The sequence below is a fragment of the Venturia canescens genome, chromosome 1, assembly GCF_019457755.1.
Source record: "Venturia canescens isolate UGA chromosome 1, ASM1945775v1, whole genome shotgun sequence".
Classification (NCBI taxonomy): Eukaryota; Metazoa; Arthropoda; class Insecta; order Hymenoptera; family Ichneumonidae; genus Venturia; species Venturia canescens.
Genome location: NC_057421.1, coordinates 25,835,776 through 25,858,208, shown reverse-complemented (window position 1 = coordinate 25,858,208; position 22,433 = coordinate 25,835,776). Strand labels below are relative to the sequence as shown.

At 37.2% G+C, this 22,433-nt stretch overlaps 2 protein-coding genes across 4 annotated transcripts in view; one reads left to right on the top strand and one right to left on the bottom strand.

Annotated features, from left to right (window-relative positions):
- The first annotated feature begins 1,290 nt into the window (after window positions 1-1,290).
- The window catches only part of LOC122407091 (protein artichoke-like), a 97,228-nt gene continuing 76,085 nt past the window's right edge, over window positions 1,291-22,433 (top strand). For 2 of the 3 annotated variants that reach the window (XM_043413101.1, XM_043413077.1), the window contains exon 1: window positions 1,291-1,772. The gene's annotated coding sequence lies outside the window, so the exon portion shown is untranslated. The remainder of the gene's footprint in view (window positions 1,773-22,433) is intronic. The other variant, XM_043413085.1, reaches the window with a different exon arrangement.
- LOC122419296 (uncharacterized) lies at window positions 11,808-14,819 on the bottom strand. Its single transcript, XM_043433730.1, has 2 exons — window positions 14,720-14,819; window positions 11,808-14,631 (listed from the first exon to the last, which is right to left on the bottom strand). The coding sequence occupies exon 2, from the start codon at window positions 14,454-14,456 to the stop codon at window positions 11,808-11,810; it is 2,649 nt and encodes an 882-aa protein (XP_043289665.1). The 5' UTR covers window positions 14,457-14,631; window positions 14,720-14,819.

Genomic DNA, 22,433 nt, shown 5'->3' with positions numbered 1-22,433 from the left:
TTTAAATCACTTTAAATTAATGTCAGAGTTATTAATTCAAAATTGTAAATACATTTTTTCAACTTATTTTTTGACTAATGAAATTGTAAGCCATTAATTAATCGCGGGGATCCATCAATGACTGAACCCGAAATTTCATTCGTCCCTGGTGAAAATACTGTAGTTTTTTTTTATATAAAAAATCGCGTTAGAGAGCGCAAAGGGTAAACACAAAGGGAAATAGATCAAGAAAAAAGTATTAATAAAAAGACAGATAAGAAGGCTATGGCAGGAATGGGCCAAGCCAAGAAAAAACAAAATGCCGAAATAAGCAAATGTGAGGTTATACCAAGTGCTGATTATCAATTTCGTTCAATCTTTAACCTAATATATCTTTATTACTAATAAGACAATCGTTTTGAATTTTTTCCCAAACCTTCATTATATATTTCATTGTTATTGTGTACTTTTTCATAAACTTCGTAAAAAGCCTTCATTCTTTATACGGAAAGATCACAACGATGTTTTACGCATCGTCCCTATAACCCTGTATATTTTTCATTATATTTAAACACTTTTATCTCAATAACCAATAAGTCGAACCCTTTCTACCTTAATGAAAACTACATTATTTTCTACAGCCAAACATTGACTGGGAAACCCAAACAGATCGGAGATTCGTGTGTCAGAATTTATGCAGATTTGTGTACAAATATTCTGATCTTTTTCACTGCACACAAGTCACCATCGTGTCGTCCTAAAACCAGAAGAATACCACACATACGCCAAGACACACGAAGGTAAACTCGGAAAAACTCTCGCCAGCGAAAGCTGGTGTCGATCTCAAAAAAATCGATGGTATAAATCACTTTGGCTCGGATGGGGCTCGAGGGTTATCACGTCATTTCCCGAGTGGCTTGAGGGCCTGGAATTCGGGAAAAGGTGATGGAAAAGAGTGCGGTTCGTTCGAGCTTCAGCTGTGGTCGGGTCATGCATGCAGAGAGACATCATGAGGCCGGGATTTAAAAGTGGAGGTCACTGATGCTTTATCGATGATGTTGGTAGGGCTGGGCATGAGGTTGAACTCCGAAGCTCGTAGCTCAGTCTCGAAAGTACCGTCTCACAACGTAACCGTAATGCTTTGAGCGTCATAGATATATACATAAAATGCGTAAATGAAGTAGTAACAGCCCAAGCGAACCTGCTCGCCTCGGCGCTCTTTCACGAGGGACTCGCGCGCCTTTCCCAGTAGGGATAGTCAGCTACGAGTCAGACGGCGAAGCAAGCGTCAGTCTACCATGGGCGCGCGTCGCGACAGCACGCGCACACCCCTCGTGATTCCACCTCACGGTTTACGTCATCTTTTTCTCTTAACACCAAATATACAGTTTTTATTGCTGCAGTGTATGAAAAATGTGCGTGACTTAATATGCATTGATTAATTGAAATAATAATCGGACAATTAGCTCTCTAAGCGTTGATATATTATTGTATGTTGTAAATAATGAGAAAACATTTAAAATAATGATTTAATATTGCCGTGCCCATTGTTATGAATATTTACGTTAATTACTCCGTTCGTTAATAGGGTAATTAACTCTGAGTCCGTTTCATTATATTTTGGGGTGGAGGATTCTTGAAGAATACTCGTGAAGTGACGTGACTTTTAACACTCTTGTAATAGATAAGATACACATCGAGTCTACTTTTGGTATCTATCGTCATAAAAGTTGGAGGGAAAAGTTTAACGTTAGTGCGGTTGATGGGACTTTTATACGTTGCGCTACATCAAGGTACTCGTAATGCATTATACGCTATTTTTTTTTTTGTAAGTTGGATTTCATTCCGCGAATTAGGGCCAGTTAAACGCGCTCGGCTCGAGTATCTTCGGAGGCGAAATGTGCTTAAAAAGCTCTCAGAGTATTCCAAATGGAAAAGCTTTTTCGCTACTTATAACTCACTCGAGTATAATCGTTTTAATAGAAGCGCTGTGATTCTGTTTGCGTCACGCTCTCGTCTATATCCGATACGGGAAATGTGATTTCTTACATGTGACAAATTTAATGGGTGAATCTCTCCGAAAGATATTTCAACTTGAAAAACCAAGCCTGCCGTACGTGATCGGATTATGGTCCGAGCTACCGGGGCTTTTTCACGCGACCGTATCGCTTATTCCATTATATTTTTCAGTCGTATTCCCCGCTTCTTTTTTCTTTTTCCAACCGGTTTTTATTTTATTCATTTTTCGTTATTAACTCCGGCTTCCACCATATTTCTCGACTACCACTATTACAATAGCTTCGTGAGCGGCACACACATTATCGTTGAGTTGTATCGCAAAGTGCTGGCTACATAACCCTCTTACATATTCCAACTTTTTCCTTCCCACTCTACTTGCCGCTCCACCACCGCCTCGGTAAACCGTGCAGCACACGCGAATACGCAATTTCGTCCTGGCGATCCTCGACAACAGTGGGGTTGAACTTCACCGCGGAATTTCGTAGCTCTCGTACATGCAAAATGCAAGCCAGAGGGAAAGATGGATCAGTTCTTGCGTCAATGACAGAACCAAGAATCATAAAAACTACGGGAAGGAACATTCTCTAGAGCCGCATTGTTTAGTAGCTCATGGACGCTTACTCTGTGAGGAATAAAAACGCCATGCGCAAGTGAACGAGAAGGAAACATTTTCACGTTGGTCTGTGCGTTGGCGAAAGCCCAAATTTTAGTGTGGAAACTCGTGAAAAGTTTGAAAATTTCTTACTCCTTTGGGGAATCATTTTTTAGAGTTCAATTACTCCAGTAAATGATAATGAGCTTCCTGTAAATAATGCAAAAATTCAATATTCCAAACTTGGTTTAACGATTAATTAATTTATATGAGAATAGTGATGTACTCGGTGGAAATATTGGAAGTGGGCAAAAAGGGCTTAGAAGCTTGGGAACTGAATCGTAGATTTATGTGCAGCAATTTTCAGATTTTCTATTTTTTTCACCCTCTTATATGAAGGGGGTAACCTTGTCAAAAATGAATTTCTAAATCCACGTTTAGCGAAAAAATATTTGCAAATTATTCTGATTTGTTTTATTTTTATCCATGTTTTACATTATACAAGCGGATCTAGTTGATTTGAATTCCTAAAAATAAGTGTTCAGGTGAAATTGAAATAATGATCGAAGAGTCGATTCGTCGTGAAAGTTACAGTAGTTGATCGTCGCGTGAGCTTACGAACATGCAATTGCTTTCTCTTTGTGTTGGCAGGATAATTGAATAGTTTAGGAAGCATTCGATAATAGAGCATCATCGGTGGCTCCTGATTGATTAAATAACGAGCTACAATAACCCGAACTATGATTGCTTGTTCGAAGGAATTATTTTTGCATTGTTGTTTTACGCTGACGTATTAAAAATACATCATAACCCGCTGTAAAAGTTACATTCCTCGTGATTAAAAAGTTTCCGTAGAAACACGAAGAGCACAGCTCCCATCAAAAAAGTAATTAGGAGACATAAAAAATAAGCTTGAAGTGGCTCAAAGTTTGCATAATGAATTATAGCTCGTAATGAACGAAAGATGCATCGAGGATTAAAAAATAAAACCAGCGCCTCTCCGACGATACTTTGTTTTTTTAACTCAAAGTATATACTTTGGTTACGTAATAAAAAAAAATTGACAATTTTATGCATCATATAAAAATTTACACTGGATAACAATTCAAATTGAGGGTGCATGAAATTTACATTATTCACGATTTATTTCATGACACGTAAATGATCGTAAATTTAATGCATTAGCCCCCTGATACCATATGTGGAAAGTGCTACAGAGCTACCGTTGACGCACTTCCGCGTGAACGACCCACTTTCCGTGGAACTATAAAAATCTCTTTCAAACTTCTTCCTCCTGGCTCCGGCCAAAAATTTGCCGAACGAAAAAAGTTAGAGCGGTTTCTACTTCGAAACGTTGAGAAAATTTAAACCCTTTGTTTGCTGGGTGTGCTCTCCGGCGAACAAAAATTCGGTGACGTGATCTGCCTTCCCCATTCAATTATGACACGACCAACGTTTTTAAGCTCAATCGAGTTTGGGTATATTGAGCTCGGATACAAAGATTGGAAAATCAAAATGTGGTTCCCGCTCCGAGTGATACGGGTTTTTTTGACATTTATTGAACCACCGTTCAACTATTAAAATGTTTCAGTTCACGTGACAAATGTGGACGATTTATCTCCGGAGGAATAGTAACGAGCTCATTTACGTTTTTTCAATTCATTTTCTGAATGATCGCGTTCAAAGTGCGATTACGCGATAATCCAGGAAACGTTATTGGAGTAAGCTCGGAGAACTAAAACGGCACAACGGTTATGGAAGCTTTTCAAATTTCTCACGTTCTCACCAGCATGCAGGGTAGGAACAAATAACATCGAAATAATCGGGGTAGAATAATCACAAATGGGATCCCTGGATTCTTCGTGGTGGATAAACGATCCTATTTCGTAGAGGTAAACGGAAATGAACGAGTGGTGAGATGGGAATAATATTGCGAATGTGTGCATAACCGGGTCCATAGATACTTATACGTATTATTATGTGGACTATTTGTGGCGATATTGTTCCAATTACTGGGCTGCTTTCTGGTAGCAAACCATTCTCACAGATCCAGAATATCACGAACGAACAGTCACGAGACGAATATTTTGCCCCATTCTTTCTTGCACACAAAGTACTTAGCTTAGAATTATCGTTGCGAAAAAAAATGTCACTGATTACATGTCACTGAAGATCTCTTTGTAGGGAAGAGAGAAAGGAGGAGTGACGACTGACGTTGAGTTACGTGCTTATTTTTGGAGCCCGCATACAATTACATTCATTTTATATTCTTCTACAAAAATTATAGTAAAAGAAAGATTGCTCGTGAAATGGAACGGTGTTCTCAATATTATGGTACTTGAAGAATTGTCATCTTTCAACGATAGAAGAAGCTACGAATGCGAAACTTCTTGAAAATTGTTAACGAAAAAACTACCATCAGATTATTAGAAAATCAGCGACTCCTGGAAGAGTCTTGATAAACCTGGAATTCATTTTGAATAAAATTATTCGTCATGGGATTTTATTTATCGATAAGCCTGGGCGCGGAAGTCATTAAAGAGCCATGAAACGATTTCCAGAATTATAGTCCAACAAAAGTTATCCCTAAATTCTCACTCCTCAATTATTATTAAGGACATACTTCACTATAGCACTCGATCTACTTAGCATTACAGACTGTAACTGTCTCGCGTGTACATACCACTAGATCAATACTGTTTTAAATATAAGCTTCACTTCCGTCTCCCTCCCTCCCTCCCTCCCTTCCTCCCGAACATTGGACCGTGAAATTGACAAAGGGCCTAACTTTGTACTGCTAAACCTCTCGGTACAGACTTAATACTTCACAAAGGCCATACTCGAGCACGCTTTGCGCGAAATTAGAGTTCGGAAAATATTTTTGTAGAATGGAGAACAAATAAATGTACTCGACTTGAATTTTCCCTTTTATTTGCCTCAAAACTCTTTGAATTATATGTTTCCAAATTAAACTAAATTCAACAAAACAAATATAAACCCCGAATTATTGTTTTTTAAAAAAATCAAGAAATATACAAAAAGAAATTCTTCGTAGAGTTTCGTTCATTCTTTGTTTTGTTAATTCTTAGTGCAAACCAAAAGCTCATTATATTTTAGATCTCAAGGAACCCAAGAGCTCTAAATTTGCTGTTTCATCAGCTCTTCTAAATCTCAATAAACACGCGAGAACTGTTCAACTTTATCATGCCTCGAAAATCAGAGAAGGGGATGGTGCAGGTCGATCACGCAACAGAAAAGAGCAGCAGTATACACAACTATAAAACACAATATTTTTTACGAGTTAATTGACACGTCGTGGTTCAAAAAAATCTCTTCGCCCAGAGCCTGAGGCATTACTCGGTGTTTTTTTACCTATAAATATAACTCGTATAATGAGGATGGTATGCGCTAATTTAATTACGGAATATAAGTTTCAAGAGCTCCGATAATAAATACCGAGCTCAATGATCAATTAGCCGAGAAAAACGAAAGTGTTTCGGCAGTCTTGATGAAACCGTTGCGAGACGAGAGAACGCGAAACTTGGTATATAAGCTCGCGGGCATTTATTGCGTTTGTTAAACAAGCGGAGCACACTTTTTCACAGACGTCCGATAAGTAGAAAATTAAACCTTCCAGACAACTTTATTCAACGACGTGTAACAACGGCTTCGTATTATTATTTTTTGGAAAATCCATCTTTATATGAAACGAAAGAAGCTTGATTCGTGAAAAAAAAAGAAACAAATTTTACTTCACGAATAAGAAGAAAATCACCGATGACTGTACCGACTTGTATAATTTTCGACAAAGTTCAAAATTGAATCGAAAAAAATCACACGAATATAATTTGATCCAATTTGAAAGTGAACCACTCGAACAGTTTCCTTTCCTTCTTCTCTCGGGAAATTAGCAAAAAGGCAGAGAATCAAAGCTAATGAAAATTCCTTACTGAATAATCTCCATCTTCTCAACATTCCATCTAAAATTTCGAACTTATTTTCCGTCGGCCAATGATGTGAACGATGCCTGAGTTGAAATGCACTCTTGCCAAATCAAATCTGTCTGAAAAGTTAGACGGCTTCTTTTTCTGTCCCCGGAGACGTACGGCATAAGAAGACTTCCTGAGAGCTCGGTAGAAAGAGTAGATGGATAGCAAAGGAATACGTCCTTGTCGGTGAAAAAAGCGATAAGAGCATAGAGAATAATTGAAAAAAGAAAATAGACAGTGAAGCCATGATCGTGAGGATGAAAAGTATGATGGAAAAGGAGCGGCTGAAATAATAGTAAGAAATTGTAACAACGATGAATCTACTTTAACGAAAGTTTTGCCTCTTTTCTTATCTGATAGCGTTTCTTACCGCAAAAATATATTATTTTCATAAACCCTGTGTTTATTGTGGCAGAAAATCATAAATCCGTCTTCACACTGAGACAAAAATTTGGTTGAAACACTTGAAAAATGTTCAATGTTAACTAAAATATTCAGTCCCATACGCACGACAAAATATTTATTAAATTTCAAAAAATATTTAGATAATGATTCAAATTGATAGCAGCGATTTGGATTAACGAAATCGAGAGTTATGTGCGACGATATTTGGGTTACTCTGACGTTATATTTTGTTGCTACGAAAATAATTGTATATTGAATCTCCGTAGACTGTGTTGTGGTAAGAAAAGCTTCAGCTGAATTAACAAAATGATGGACCGCATTCGAACAAAGAATAGAGAGTATAAATAAGAAACTTCATGCTCTGAAGAATAAAAATTCAGTTATATATAGAACAAATTACTACTTAACAGAATCTCGTAACGATAATTTTTCCTTTTTCTACCCCGTGAAACAGCGATATGCAGAGAGTCTCATTGAAGGTCCCTATTTTCCTAGTTTCATCGGAGGTGAATTTTTATTGATTAGAGGATGTTGGAACTGGTGGAGAATATTGCGACAAAAACATTAACTTAAAAGTAGTATTACTGATCCGGATTCATAAGAGTCTGAAATGTTGTCATTTATATTCTTCAAAGACACGTTCAGCATGCAGGGTAAAAATAGAATGAACCCGTTCGAGCATAAGTAATTCGCAGACTTTGTTTCGATCTCTTGTTCTCCGTGGAGTGACGGACAGACAGGGTGGAAAATCGAGGGAGAAAGGCGGCCGAAAGAGACCAAAAATGAGGGAAGGAAACGTCTCGCAGGAAAAGAGGGGGAAACCAGAAATTGGTATGCGCTCTAAAAAATCACGGAGCTGAAAATGTATGCGGGATTTCAGTAAGATTTTAGAATTTAAGATTTTCGTACAGTCGATTCGATGAGAAGAGACCGAGAGCTTTTGGCAGACATAGAAGAAACTTTCTCACGTCATATTTTCCACTGTTGGCTGAGAGATCAAAGACCTCTGCCGATCGTGGCGCAGCACTTCTCTTATAAATTCTATATATAGGTATGAATATATATAAGCCCAGGGCACCATTCGGTAGACTATAAAAGTGAACGTAAAAGAATTTATGCATGAACGAATCGAACTGTGATTTTGTTTTTCCGCAAACGTTCGGTTCAACTTTGTCGAAGCCTTCATGAATAATTTCCCGATACTCGACTATTTACTTTTGGCCAAAATAGGCAGGGGTAATGTTTTTTTTATAACCTTCGTCTCCGTGTGCATCATGAAGCATTTGTTGCAGTCCCGGCCATTGTCAGCCCCGCAAACACTAAATCTCAAATGTAAACACAGTGGCCTGAAAAATTCGGCCTGATTGAGTCTGGTTGAGAAAAAAATGATGGAGGAACCCGGGCCAATGTAAAATTAATATATTGGATCAACTTTATCCGCCGGAGGCTTGTATTCATTTCCAAAATAAAAATCACATTGCCAAGGTTCTCCTCAAGAGGCGTGTATTATGTTCGTAAGAAAGCCTTCAAGATCGCAGGACTCGAGCGATATTAAAATCTACGTGATTCGGAGCCTTCGACTTTCATTCACTATTCTTCGGTATATTCAACTTTTTTCCATATAATAACGAGACCTCGGAGGTTATTTTTTTCGTACGGCAACCTTTGTAACAGTGAGTCAGGCGAGGCAACCGCTTCACAAAGGAGCTGCAACTACGGAGTGAGTCGCGTTCAAGGAACCTGCACACGACTTGCTTTGTTTGATAGCTTTCTCGTTGTAAAGGACTTCCAATAAGAGTGTAAGGACAATATAGACGGGGATGTAAGTTCAAACTGAAATAAAAAAACATTCGTACATAAGATCTTGGATGAATGAGAACAAAGTTGAAGCGGGTCACGTTTGACAAGCTAGAAACTGCTTTTCGAGAATTGTGCAAACTCAAAGACGTATTATTGTCATGAGCATCGCAAAATGTTTGAAATAATGTCACGATACTGGCAGAGAAAGGAAATGAGAAAAAAGTCACTTTCATAAATTTATAAGCATCTTAGATTTTTATGGTTCCACAGTTTTTCGATTCAAGTATTAGCCTTCATTCGTAAACTTGGTAAAAAAAAAGAAAAAAAAATATATCAGTCTTTACCATCAATGTGCACTGCAGAGATTACATTCCAACAAAATGAAACCGGAGCCGCATATATTAGATGCACGTGTATACGTCGAAAGCGTTATAAATCTAATCCCCGTCGAGGCTGCAGAAGCGTGAACTATAGCCCAGAGCGTGTACGGACGACCTTGAGCTTTATGCAGAAATATGAAAGAGACCTGGGAAATATGTCGACGCTCTCTGTGCTATAGATCGCTGGTAAACCGCCCTAGGGTCCCTGCCCTGTTTGTCGCCCCCCCCCCCCCCTCCCACCCTCTCGTTTCCCCTTTGCCCCTATCTATAGATACAGACATACGATAGCACTTCAGGAATATTATACATACATCCCTCCACGTCATTTTAAACATCGCATGTTTCCTATACATTTTATAATATATACAAAATTCCTCGCTCGGATTAACGCTCGATTTAAAAACTGTTATTTTCCAAAATATATATCTCAAATATTGACGATGCCTCGTCAAAACGAAGCATCGCGTTGCTTTTTATAGGGACGAAACTCGTGCAACAATATGTGCACTTATACATTTTTGTATAAAAGTAAATTTCAAATTGTGCGCTTGTGCAAAAACAATATTTTTTTTTTACTCTACTTAAATAACTTGTCACGTAATCGCTATAACAATGAAACTCTGATAAGTATTCGGCTATCGAGTGTCGTAAAGCTCGGAAAATAATTGATTCTCCAAAATTCGTTGTATCGTTTATAATAATTTTATTATACAATTTTGAGTAACCTGCGAGGAAGTTTCGAGGATGTTTTACAAGAGCAACTAAAATTTTTGTAATTTCTCTCCTCGGCTCAGGGGTTTTATTTTTAGCACCCAAACGCCACTTCATTCATACCACAGGGGTGAATATTGGAATTAAAAAAAAAAAAAAACCAGAAAAATGGCGAATATGAATGGAAAAATGCCCAAGTGTCGAGCATCTTTCTGAGAATCTCTTGTAAGTCATACATAATATGCATAAACTCAGACAGAAATACTTCGCGGACCATGTATGGAGCGTATGCATATCCAATGTTATAGTTCCTAGCATCGGCTCAGACGACCACCAACTCCGTGCGCTTTAGATGCGGCAATGGAAAGTGAGTAGCATTTGTAGCAGTATTCCCAAGGTGCTGCGTCTTCTGAATTCAAATATTTAAAGCAATCTAAAGTACCAACGCGGAGAGCTTAATCTAAAACTAATCTAGAAACTTCCGACGTTCAACATCCACAGTTGGCACGTTGAAATTTATATACACACGTATAATAATCTATACATGTATGCTATTTCTATACGACGACTTGTCCACACTCAGTTTCCAACCATCCTCTTCAGCTTCGTTTGTCGGTTTCTCCATGCCACTCTCGAATTGTTGTCGAGAGTGGGTTCCGAAATCTCTCGATTTCAACTCGTCCGGCTTGAAGCGAAATTACGAGCTTGAATAATATTAATAAATAGAGAGCAAACGTCGAAATAGCTTCGTCTCCCGTCAAATTAAGGCAATCGCACAATTAAGGCGTTCGCATAATTATTCTTCATAATAGCAATTTTCCATCTGCACTCCTCATCGTATTTTTCTACCACAGAAAACACGTGTCTCAAGGCTAAAACATACGAAAAGCATCGAAACGAAAAATGGAATTTTTTATCAGTGTTAAATTCTCTCTCGCAAAAGTATTTCTTCTTCCATTATTTTTCGTATAACTTCTCGTCTACGTAGAATTATTTTGAAGTTCTACATCGACGCGAAACTATCGGGAACAGAGCAAATGCTTTGAGAAGTTGGTTCCGATCCAACGAAGATGTTGTTTGGTGTTGTAAACGTCTGCAACGATCTCGTGAATGAGCTGGAAACTCCGGAAAACGTTGCAGCATGTTTCATTGCGAGTATCAGTTGCAGGAGATCTTAGTTGTAGTAATTCCTCATCACGAGACACTCTGTTAAGTGAAGAAGAAAAAAAACAACGCAAAATTTATCGATAGGAAAGTCGCAGCTCGCACGACAGACTGTGACCGATATTTTTCCGTTATTTTTGTCGATTGATTGATGCCTCCAAAAAACAAATGGGCTTAAATAATTGATGCCAAAAATGATTAATAGCATCGAATATACGTTGTCATCAATTCACGACGTCGGTTTTATGAAACGTGGTACAGTCTTTTGTTCTCGCTGCGAAACAATACGTACACTTTTCAACGACTCTTTATAATAAAGACCTTTGTGAGCCTATTTCAGTTTATGGACTAGAACGAATGGAGATTTCGTAATATGAATCAATTTGCGTAATGGGTACTATAAAACAAGAGACGATGCATATTATGTATCTCTTTCCATGTAGCAGAAAATATCTTTCATGCTATTATCCGAGGGGCTATTCACTGTTCAGCGAGGTGCGCAAGAGATTTCCGTGCGAAGTCGATTTCATATGATTTTTGTGATTTCATAAATGATTTAAGCAGTCCTGAAAAATATGCGATTTCACGTATCTTTCACCTGATTTCAGATGATTTCATTTGAATTCATTAAAGCAATTTCAAATGATTGCTCAAATCACTGGAATGAGGAGAAAACTCTAAAATGATCATTTTCGATGAGTAACTTTAAATTGAAGAAAATAGGCAACGGGAAATAGGAACGAAAAATGAAAAATACACATATTGATGCTAAAAAAAATGTTTAATTTTTTTATATAAAGCCATGTCAATATGGAGCCCTCTTTCGGACATACTAGGCGATGAAATTGTTGAACAGTATTGCTTAATACTAATGAATCCGTGTACATCCATTGGTACCGGTACTAAATCGGGTGACTTTGGTACGATCTCGTACCAATTGCACAAGACACCAATTTCTTTGGTATTTTCTTTCACGCGCGCGTAATGACTCGAATACTCTTGACTTTTTTTCGTTGTACCGTCAGTATACGCGAAATTAAGAACTAAACCCATGAAACATTTTGGTGAACCTTTTCCAACCTTTTTTTTTTTAAATAAGCACCAGTCACCGATATGAATTTCGTCATTTTTTTTTATAAAACATTTGTCGTCCCGTTTATACTGACCTCTTTTTACAAATGTGTTTAATTCAGACTCTCTTACGCGCTGCAATCGATCACTGCTTAAATTCGATGAATTTTTTTGAAGAAGCCAGCATATCGACGATTTCCTTACAACTAACTCTTTATTATGATTATCTTTCACAACGACGAAAGGACTGTCAGGCTGGAGTTTTATTTCGTATTGCTCGTAATTTTTTAACAGTAAACTGCCTTGAGCATTGGAAAGGATGGACAAATCTTGCAATAATTCAAGCTGAGGTTCTCGATCACCGTTGACATCGTTTTCTACCGATGGAACCTCAATATTCGACTCCTCAATATATTCAATTTCCTCTTCACTGTCTTTTTTTTCATAGCCTGTTTCGTTACATCGCATAGAGACCGTGTCGCATTCTAGTGTGCCCATGTTTATCCCTAACGATTGAACTTTTGTCAGAGCGTCTTTTTTGGCCTGTTCGATAATTTCAAAAATATCGTTTACTTCTGGAAGTGAGGACTGCTCTAGTGTTGATCGACCTGTTACTTTTGCACGTGGATAATTGAATTGAGCGCTTTCATCATGCAAATTTCCTGACGCAATATCGTCTTGAAGCTGAATTCTTTTAACTCTATAAATGGTCTCTAGAAGTGTACTATTTACTATTGTTGAGTAGGTTGTGCTCATGGATCTTAGGAGACGAAAAAAACTCTCGCATGGTTGGCTACTGAATTGCCATGGCAAAAACATTTCTGAAGGGGTTTGTGGTGATGAAGTGATTTTTTTCAATTTCATAATAGAATTGACCAAGCCATGGGCATTCATTTCCATGCACAAGTACGTATTAAGCGATAGGAAATTATCGGAAACTGAATACTGTGGTACAGTATTCAACCATGCTCTCCACATTCGGAGTACAAAAATCGAGAACCAGCAATTATATACACGGTCTAGGGGTTTCATATCCTTTTTAAGGAAAGCACTCATAAAAAGATGCATTATTTGTAAATAAACCGTCGTCGCTTCACTTCCGGGAACATTGTGTTTTAAAAGATCAATAATTTTAGGGTCACTTATTTTTTCGACCGAGGCATAATTCATTTTATCTTTTGGCGATAAATCCTTTTGATTTAAGCAGTGTTTGTCTTTTGATACCGTGTCCATGAGAATTTTGAGGTGGCTTGCTGTAATAATAAAATTCCCCATGGGAAGAATAATTGATGGCTTTAAGAGCCGGGTTCGCAGTTTTGCACCAATATGTATTGTGTCTTGAATGAAAATTACTTCTGGTTCGCAACTCGCATGGAAGTACGGAAACCGCATTGAAAAACTTCCAGTGTCAACGGTCGAATTCGTACCCAGCTGAGATTGAACACGCATTGCTTTCAATAAGCGTGGATCTCCATCAGAAGAAATTCCGAAAACAGTTATTCCTTCTTTTTTCAAGCATGAAATAATATATTTCCACCGGTTCAAAACGTCAGTCGCGTAAAATTTATTATCGGTACCGAATATGGACAAGCAAAATGATGGAGCATTTTCAATCAGAGGCTGAGCAATTATCACATACGCTAAACTAGCAATAGTGCCCTTTTCAAAATTTTCGACAATTTTAGAAGCTGACGTAGCCGGGTATGTACCACACACGGGCATTCCTTTTTGGTTCAACGGTAATACAAAACCAACTAGTTGGTTCGAACGAGTATCGTACTGTATTCGACCGGTGATTCGTGTTGCATCTTCACTCACCCATACAATGAGAGGTAAATTTCGTCCGACTAGAAATTCTTTCAATTCTTTGGCCCGACATACACCTTCCTTAATATCACAGCCAGAGTTACCAATTACACGACTTATTGTACTTAAGGAAGGAATTGGCAAATTCGCATATAAAGTTTCATACAGCATTCTTCCACCTATTGTAAAGAGGTACGTACTAAACAGTTTAAAAGCCTCGTTATATCTATTCCCTACTTTTTTTGCCTCACTGCATTTGTTATTTGCACTACGGAACAAACTTAATAAAAAGTTCGATTGTGACGAGCTTGAATCTGCGGCACACTGAGTTATTTTTAAATTTACTGTACTCACAGATTTATGTTCCATAAAAGTTCTCAGCGTATTTCTTACTTGCTCATTTTCTCGAACAAGTCTTCGTAATTTATCTTCAATAGGGAAGAATGAAGTAATACGTAGTTGCTTTGGCCCAATAGACGCATACATTTTCTTCATTCGATGAAATATCCTGGTTTTCGAAGGATTCCGAGCGCTGTCCATTGAAGGAATCTTTTTATCGAGATTGTCCGTTCGGTGACAATCCCGATTTAATATTCCCCCACCTCCAACTCTCGTTCGAGTTCAGTTAAAGCAGCTGACGTCGAAGGCGAAGCAGGGAATTCAGAAAGCCCGGCCTCAAAAATTGTTGCATTACGGTGACACTGATCGATATACTCTGGAAATTTATAATAATGTTTAATAATTTGTTTACAAATGGAAATTCTTAAAATACCGTATTAAAAAAAGCAAAAAGTATAACTAACCTTCCATTTCCGTCGTTTCATCAGACGGTGACAATTCTGAAATTTCATCGTTAGAGTTTACCCCCGAATCGATTTCAGTTCGTTGTATATTGAGTTCAATACGAGGTTCAATATCTAGGCGATTCGACGAATTATTTTCTGGAACTGTTTCAACCTTGTCAAACTCGGTCGTTTGTGAATCAATTTTTCCCTTGGTTTTTGACGTTTTCGCTGAAGGTTGAAGAGCCTGAAGTATGGACATAGATTTTCGTTTCTGAGCCGTTTTTGCAGTATCGAGACTGTGAGTGTGTAGATGTCGTCTGTAGTTTGATACGACCCATCTTGCTTTGATGTCTCCTGAATGACCGCACTTCGTTATTACCACAGAATTTGCACATATCACACATTTGATCTTGGCGGAGTACGTGTATGATTGTGGCAAATCTTCACCGTTGTATAATTCAACGACTGAAATAGTTATGTCAAGATTCTGTTCAGGAAATTTCATAGACATTGGATCGCTGTTTTCGGTTTTTACTGCGTTCTCGACGTTCTCTTTTCGAAGAAGCGATATTATTATTTTTGTCAATTTTTTTCGTTCTTCTTCAATATTTATGTCCGGTCTATGAGAGATTTTCAGTTGAGCAGAGTTTTTAAGTCCCCTCTCATCGCTTGTTACCCGATTCGATCGTATTCCTGGGTTTTTTTTTGTGTTCTGAGCAATTAGTTTCTCGGTGGCAGGTAGTTTCCAAAAGTCGGAAGTTTTGGATTTCACATAAATCACCAGCTCTTCAATTAAATGGCGGTCACCGATCATAAATTGAAACTTTTGCGGGTCTTTATGGAATCGACCATAAAATTGGTATAAATCGGTTTCAGGCTCCAAAAGATCCTTCATCGTGTGACGTGAGAATTCTTCTAATTCTTTGATTGTCTCCGGCGTTATGTGACGAAAAGACAAAGGATTATCGAAATTGTTGAATTTTAAAATATTCTTTATGTATGCAGGTACGTTAACTCCTGATTCTTTCTCTAGTAAATCCCAGAAATGGCTTGACTCCTTTTCTTTCCCTTTTGCGACTTCATCCTCCATTTTTTATTTACGGTAAATAACTAAATAGTCGGGTGTATCAAGCAAAAAAGTTTTCCGTTAGTATATGTCGTATCTTTTGTTTTAATGTTATTGATTTTGTAATATGTATACTATAATTTAATGATGCCCTCCACACGTTCTTCGAATGCGAGGAATGGAGAGTGTGGAGGGCCCCACTGGAGGAAAGGTACGGGAGCATAACTCCGGATAATATTGTCCGGGTTATGCTCCTGGGCGAAGAGCCTTGGGCGGAGGTCGACCTCTTTGTTGAGGTCGTCCTCCGCCGCAAGCGGGCCTTCGTGGAGGATGGGACGCCCTGAGGGGCGTCCAGGGAGATAGAGCGCCACCCCGAAGTAATGCGAAAGCGGTTCCGGGGTGGTTGCTAGGAGACCGGGGATGGGGTTTTTAGCCGGTAGTTCCGCTAATGGAGAGTCCGGCACACAGGGGGCCTTTCAGGCCCCCCCAGTGCGTAAATGCATTTTCCCCAGCCCCGGTATATAAATTAAAAAAAAAAAAAAAAAAAAAAAAAAAAAAAAAAAAAAAAAAATACTATAATTTAATAGCAATTTTCTATAATAAAAGTATTCAATTTTTTTCAAATCTCATTTTCTATTTACGTTGATTCGATTGATATTGAATAATGAGAATAAATTATTTATTGATATCCGTAACACACAATTTCCAGTACGTACGCAACATTCAAAAATTGATGATATTTATGTTGTTAATGAGTTCCGTTTTCTCACTAGATGAGACGTCTTGCAATAATTGCCTCGAGTTAATTGTCGATATAATTGAATTTAAATTTGAAAAATTTGAACTACATCGTGAAAATCAGTCGAAAATTATACATACCTTTAACAAAAAATTTGAAGACAGGATTTCGAACAGTTTTAGGCACTATGAGTCACTAATTTATGCGGTGCACAAGTTGAAAAAGCTTATAAAAATATTCGAAAAATATTTCTTTTCCCGAGCAGTCACCTTTCTATGAGCCCTTCTGCATATACGTGCGTCAAGCCGCAGACTGACTGCTCGAGCGCACGAACTAAAAAGTAAACAAAGTTACAAAGGATCACAACAAAATTTCCTGGAAAATTTGATTGCTTCGAGCGCTCGTTCGAGCGAGTCGAGCGTGCCATCATTTTTAGCGATTTCCTGAATCAAGTGATTTCACGCTGATTTCAGACGACTTCAGTGATTTTCAATTTGATTTCAGGTGATTTCAACCAAATCCACATAATACTGATTCAGTAAGATGCTTTGTGATTTCAGACGATTTTTTGCGATTTCGCAATCGATTTCGAACAGAAGTGCTCGAATGATTTCACTTGTGAATAGCCCCTCGCTATTATCACTTATTAAACCAAAACTTTGTCTCGGCCTTATTGCCTTATAGACAGAAGCTTTCTCACTAATTTTTATGAATAATGTATATGGACTGGCGGTAGGAAAAAATGGAAGCCGAAAAGCTTATTAGTTCACGATAAGGGGCCGGCTGCGACTGTAGGATTAAACGTGCGGTCGAGATTTAACCCGTGGTAAAATTCTTTAATATTCATATTATGGAAAGAGTTGCGGAATTTATTAAAGCTACATTTTATTTTTACAGAACGGACCTCGTGAATTTAATTGGTATTGGATTCGCGAAACGAATATTTGTATGCTTGTATTCAGCGGATTTTTATACTTCGCGTTAAAAAAAGGATTCAAAAATATATACGATTGAAAAAAAAGAGAAAAAAAAAACAAACTAATGACACCACCCACTTTTGGTCCTATTTTTATATAAAACATTCGAACATAGTGTGCTATTCACAACGCTGTGGGCATTGTGTTTTTTCGCCTCTTCCTCGTTTCGCTTTATTCGAAGAGGGAAAATTTCTCGCTCACCAACATGGTTATAATAAAGTTTTGTGCGCGTGGGTTTATCCTTGTCCCCGTGTAATACCCGTTTGTATACGATTTACATTTTTTACAGTCAAGTATTTTTCTTCCTTTTATTTGTGGGAATACTAGATATTTTATTGGTACAAAAGACACGGTTTGTATAAATAATAGAGGTTCCGGGGTTTATAAATATTTGTCTGATTCATGCCTGTATTATAAGCACAATGGAAAATCGTGCAAATGTAAATATTTGGAGCAAAAATGCATGCTTTTATCACGTGAATCACTGCTACGATTTCATTTTTAAATTTTCAGCGACTCGATATCCTGAATTTTTTACGCGTATCGTCGATGAGGAATATCATAGTGAGGGAAGGAACGAAGGTGAATTATTTACTTTCAAAAAGTAAACAATGGAATAAGAGCAACATAAAAAACTTCATATTGATTGATTTAATTAAATTTTAATTAATATTGCGCTTCCACCAAGATTCGGATTTTAAAGGATGGAAATATATCTTTCTCTGTTTCATACATTTTTTCATCAGATTCAACATGCTCCATGCGCGATGGTTTAATCGTTGAATTTGCAATCTCTCGAGGTGTTACGTAGCGAAAGCGGATGTCGAAAGAGAACACAGCGAAAAAGTAATTTAATTCCACGTCCAGCGAGCTTTCATCGAAGTGTTAGGCGGACAATTGCTATCCGCTATGGTTACCCATACTTTTAAAACGATCCGTACTACAAATTGATTTTTCAATTCTGATTGTTTTTTAATAAAAATCCGTCGAGTATTAGCTTCAACTCTCTAATTTAAGCACCTATAAATTCAGACGAAAATTCGAAACGTTTCCTCATCGTGCTCATCGTCAAAGAAGAATTAAACTGACGTTCGATTGATGCATTAGCATTTCATTACCCTCAGATGCGAACTAAATAACTTAAGATAAATAATTGAATAACTGATTGATTGAGTGAAGAATAATTGATACATTGAAATTTAGATTCATAAATTATTCTCAATAATCAAATGAGAACTGTAATTGGAAAATAATGTATGAATTTTACATTTCATAATATATTAAATATTCACATATTTTCCCCAGGAAATCGACGATTCCATTCGTGACATTTCTGTCATTTCTTTTGATAATTCTATATTTGTCAATTTATTTTCAACTTCAATTCCATTACGCTGACAGGTCCTATCAATATCACTACTACGGTCATGGATATTTTCCTCAATAACATAATTTTAGTAAATCAATAATCATCGTCATGTTTTCTATTCCCAACACTTATCGAACGCAGTTTAGTAAAGCTCTCCCTAACGTTCCCGTTCTAAGCGAAAACCGATGCCAATAATCGTCGATCTTGCTGTTTTATAAGAAAGAGCGCACACCTAAAGCTTGCTTTTTTCGGTGCCAACTCCATTGCTTATGTGCCATATACATGTATATCCTGCAATTCTCCGGTCATATATCTTGAAGTTTTTTTTCCTCTCAGAGAGCGTAAAGTCTCTCTTATTTTCTCATCATGTTATCGCAAAAAGCGAGGTTTTTGTGGTATTCACGGGCAGAGATTGGGCAAACGATCTCGAAGCTGTCGTTTCAGGAGGATTGGGGTCTACAAGATCTCATTTATTTCGCCTAAGTACAGGTAAAAGAGTTGACGGATAATTGAGAAACCTTCGATCCGTTGGAGCATTTTTTCATGCTGTGGAAATGTAGTCTCGTAAGTTTATCCACCTTCGGACGACCATTTTCCCTCTCAACCTGCGACCGCTTTATCTCTATTCGTTACTTTTAACAGCACGATTAATCTAATTGGAGGTTTTCGTAATTTCTGTGTCTATTGCATATTCGAATCTGTGAGGAGCCAAATTCTTTGACTATTCATAACTAAGCAGCGAAGAAACTAATTTTCATCTTAATTTTTAAAATAATAACATTTTTTTTCATCACCTTTATTTCGCAGTGAATTTCGATCCGTTTTGCTCAGAACATTGACAACAGACATGAGAATTCTGACTTAACACACAAATTCACATAACTGATTCAGAGCTCTGGAACAGTCTACGTGTTTGACCAATCTCTCTGCGAATTATGGCACAGTTGTAGCGAATAATAAACTGTGTAATCGCTAAGCCGGATTCACCCGCATTATAACAGTTTCTCTACTGCAAAGCCTTCAAATCTTTTTATCCTCTGAATATTTATACCACGATAAAAATGACTTGAGTAAACAGGAATTTTTACACTAAGATAAAAATTTGTGGGTTTAACTAAATATATTTCGTTGAGTGAAAACGTCGTAGGTCCAACAAGTTTTTGATAAACAGCATATAATGTAGTTGTAGGAAATATATATTCGATAGCCCATATACAAGTTTTATTTCTTCGTTCCTCGGGCTATTTAGCACATTGGTGTATATAAGTTCTTTCGTCCTTACTTTTCAATGCTTTGAATTTTCTTGGGAATTCACACACCAGTGTCCAGGCTTTAGAGATCCAATATCGACTTCAGTTTGGTCAACAAAAACATGAACAGTTCTTAGATGAATCAACCGAATTTAGTGAATATTTAATTTCTCAGAGCTTCGTTAGTTTGACCAGCAACTCCTTTCAAAATTTGCAAAGTATTATTTCGTAATATGATATTGTGGTGATGAGAATGGGATTTTATATGATCCTGAATGTTTGACACATTTGTCTACGATTTCGAAGTTTTTTTTCTTTCTGTTTATAATTTGAGTCTTTGAGGAGTGACAACAAACTGTTTTTTTCAAGCAGTCCCAGTCTTTCATTCTTTCATTCTTTCAAACTTCTCAAGAGAAACGAATTCGTTCTTCTCGTGAATGGGATCGACGTGATATTTCAATCCGTCAATAAAAGAAATATTTCTCGTAAAGATACATTCATTTTATTCTAAGCAAAGGTTTCCTTTTTCTGCAGTGATGTTCAATGAAACGAACTTGTGCAACTTTTTTACAAAAGTTCCAATTGGAAATCCTCACACGAAATACTCCTGCGTAGTGAGGATGCGAACTTGCGGAAGCGATTGAGTTTGGTAGGGCGAACCAACGTTATCAGAAGTTGGAAAACGCGAGGAAAATATTTTTCACAACGAATCGACTGACCAGATGAGACGATTCTTTTGGAAACAAAATCTCTTTATATCTTTATTCATTCGTTGACAAAAGCTTTTTGTTTGAAACTCGAGATGTTAAGTTCAGGAACATTGCACCTCATCATATTTCTGGGAAAAAGAAAACGTTATAAAAATGCAGTTTATTTTTATAACCTATGATTACAGCGAGTTCCTGTTCGATTTTTCTACTTTATTCGAAACGGTGATGTTTTTTTACTCCAATTTAACTCACCCAATGCATCGATATTATATGAATTTGACTGAAGAGGTTGAAAATAGAGAATGACAAACTACTGGGGTCCTTAACTGCTCCAAATTTGCATTTTTTTTCCATCTACACTGAGCCCATCAATCGTTTAAAATTCAACGAGCGTTGACTCATCGGCATTTCGAACGAGGTGAAAATGATCTCATGATTGAAGAGCAGACTGATGAATTGATGAGGCCCAATCGATCCGAACCCAGCCTTGTGGAGCGCTCCCCATTCGTTGCTATCTGCGCAAGCTATTTCTACATATAATCGAATAGGCAGGCTTACGACAATGTAATATCGATCTTTGGAAAACATGTGCATTTCTGGCCATAGCTGTATCTGAATAATTGAATAATTCAAAATTTCCTGGGTGATTCTCATTATTTTTTTAACCATTTTTTTGCTAGCATTTTCAGTCAAACTCAATGAAAATCGAGCTCACTTTCCATATCGATACTTCGTCTAATCCATATTCAAATCAAGAGAAAAATTTATCATAGTTACCATATTTTCGAACAGCAAAATTGCCACATGGATAATACAGTAATGAGTTTATTTTCAGATCTCTAAGACTCGTCAATGTCTGCAAAAAAGATGGCACGGTTCGAAACGTTTTTACTCTTTAATGTCGGTGGAATTCTGATCAAATATTTGTTATTAAAATCACCGTAAATTATGAACTGTTCTACTAAATTGGAACGATGAATTAAATAACGTACATAAAGTTAAATATGCTAACGATGCATCTATATTTATAGTAATTGAGTGAGAGGAAATCTACTCGAGTACACATTCCGAGTAATCAATACTGCCTTTTATGGAGTGACTAATGATACACCCCCTATTGGTATTCGATTATCAGTAAATGTTTCAGATTAAATAATTTAATCAAAGAAATAGCAGAATCAATGTTGCTAGTTTATGGAGACATTAAATCGTTACTGTGCTAATTTCTACATCGATTATTCCACAAATGTTCCATCTCTGAACGACTGAATCCAACAAATGGAGAATTTTTTACTCTTTCCGAGCGAATTATTGCACAGACTATAAGTAGCCCAATGATGACTTGATGATTTAAATAAAAAAGCAAAAATAATTATAATTGTTGAAAAAACCAAGAAAATTCGTTTTCCACAGTAACGAAAAATGTTCCCATCGATTATTCCAATACGTTCATCCATGTAGTATTTGAATATATAATAAAAATAAAAAATGTATGTACTGCACGTAAAAGGTATGCATGGCCGAATATTTCTGCGATCATAGTGAAGCTGAAAAGTTCTGGTCCATGAGCATATCCTATCCCGACAAAATATGCGACGCAACCAGAAAATTGCATTTCCGT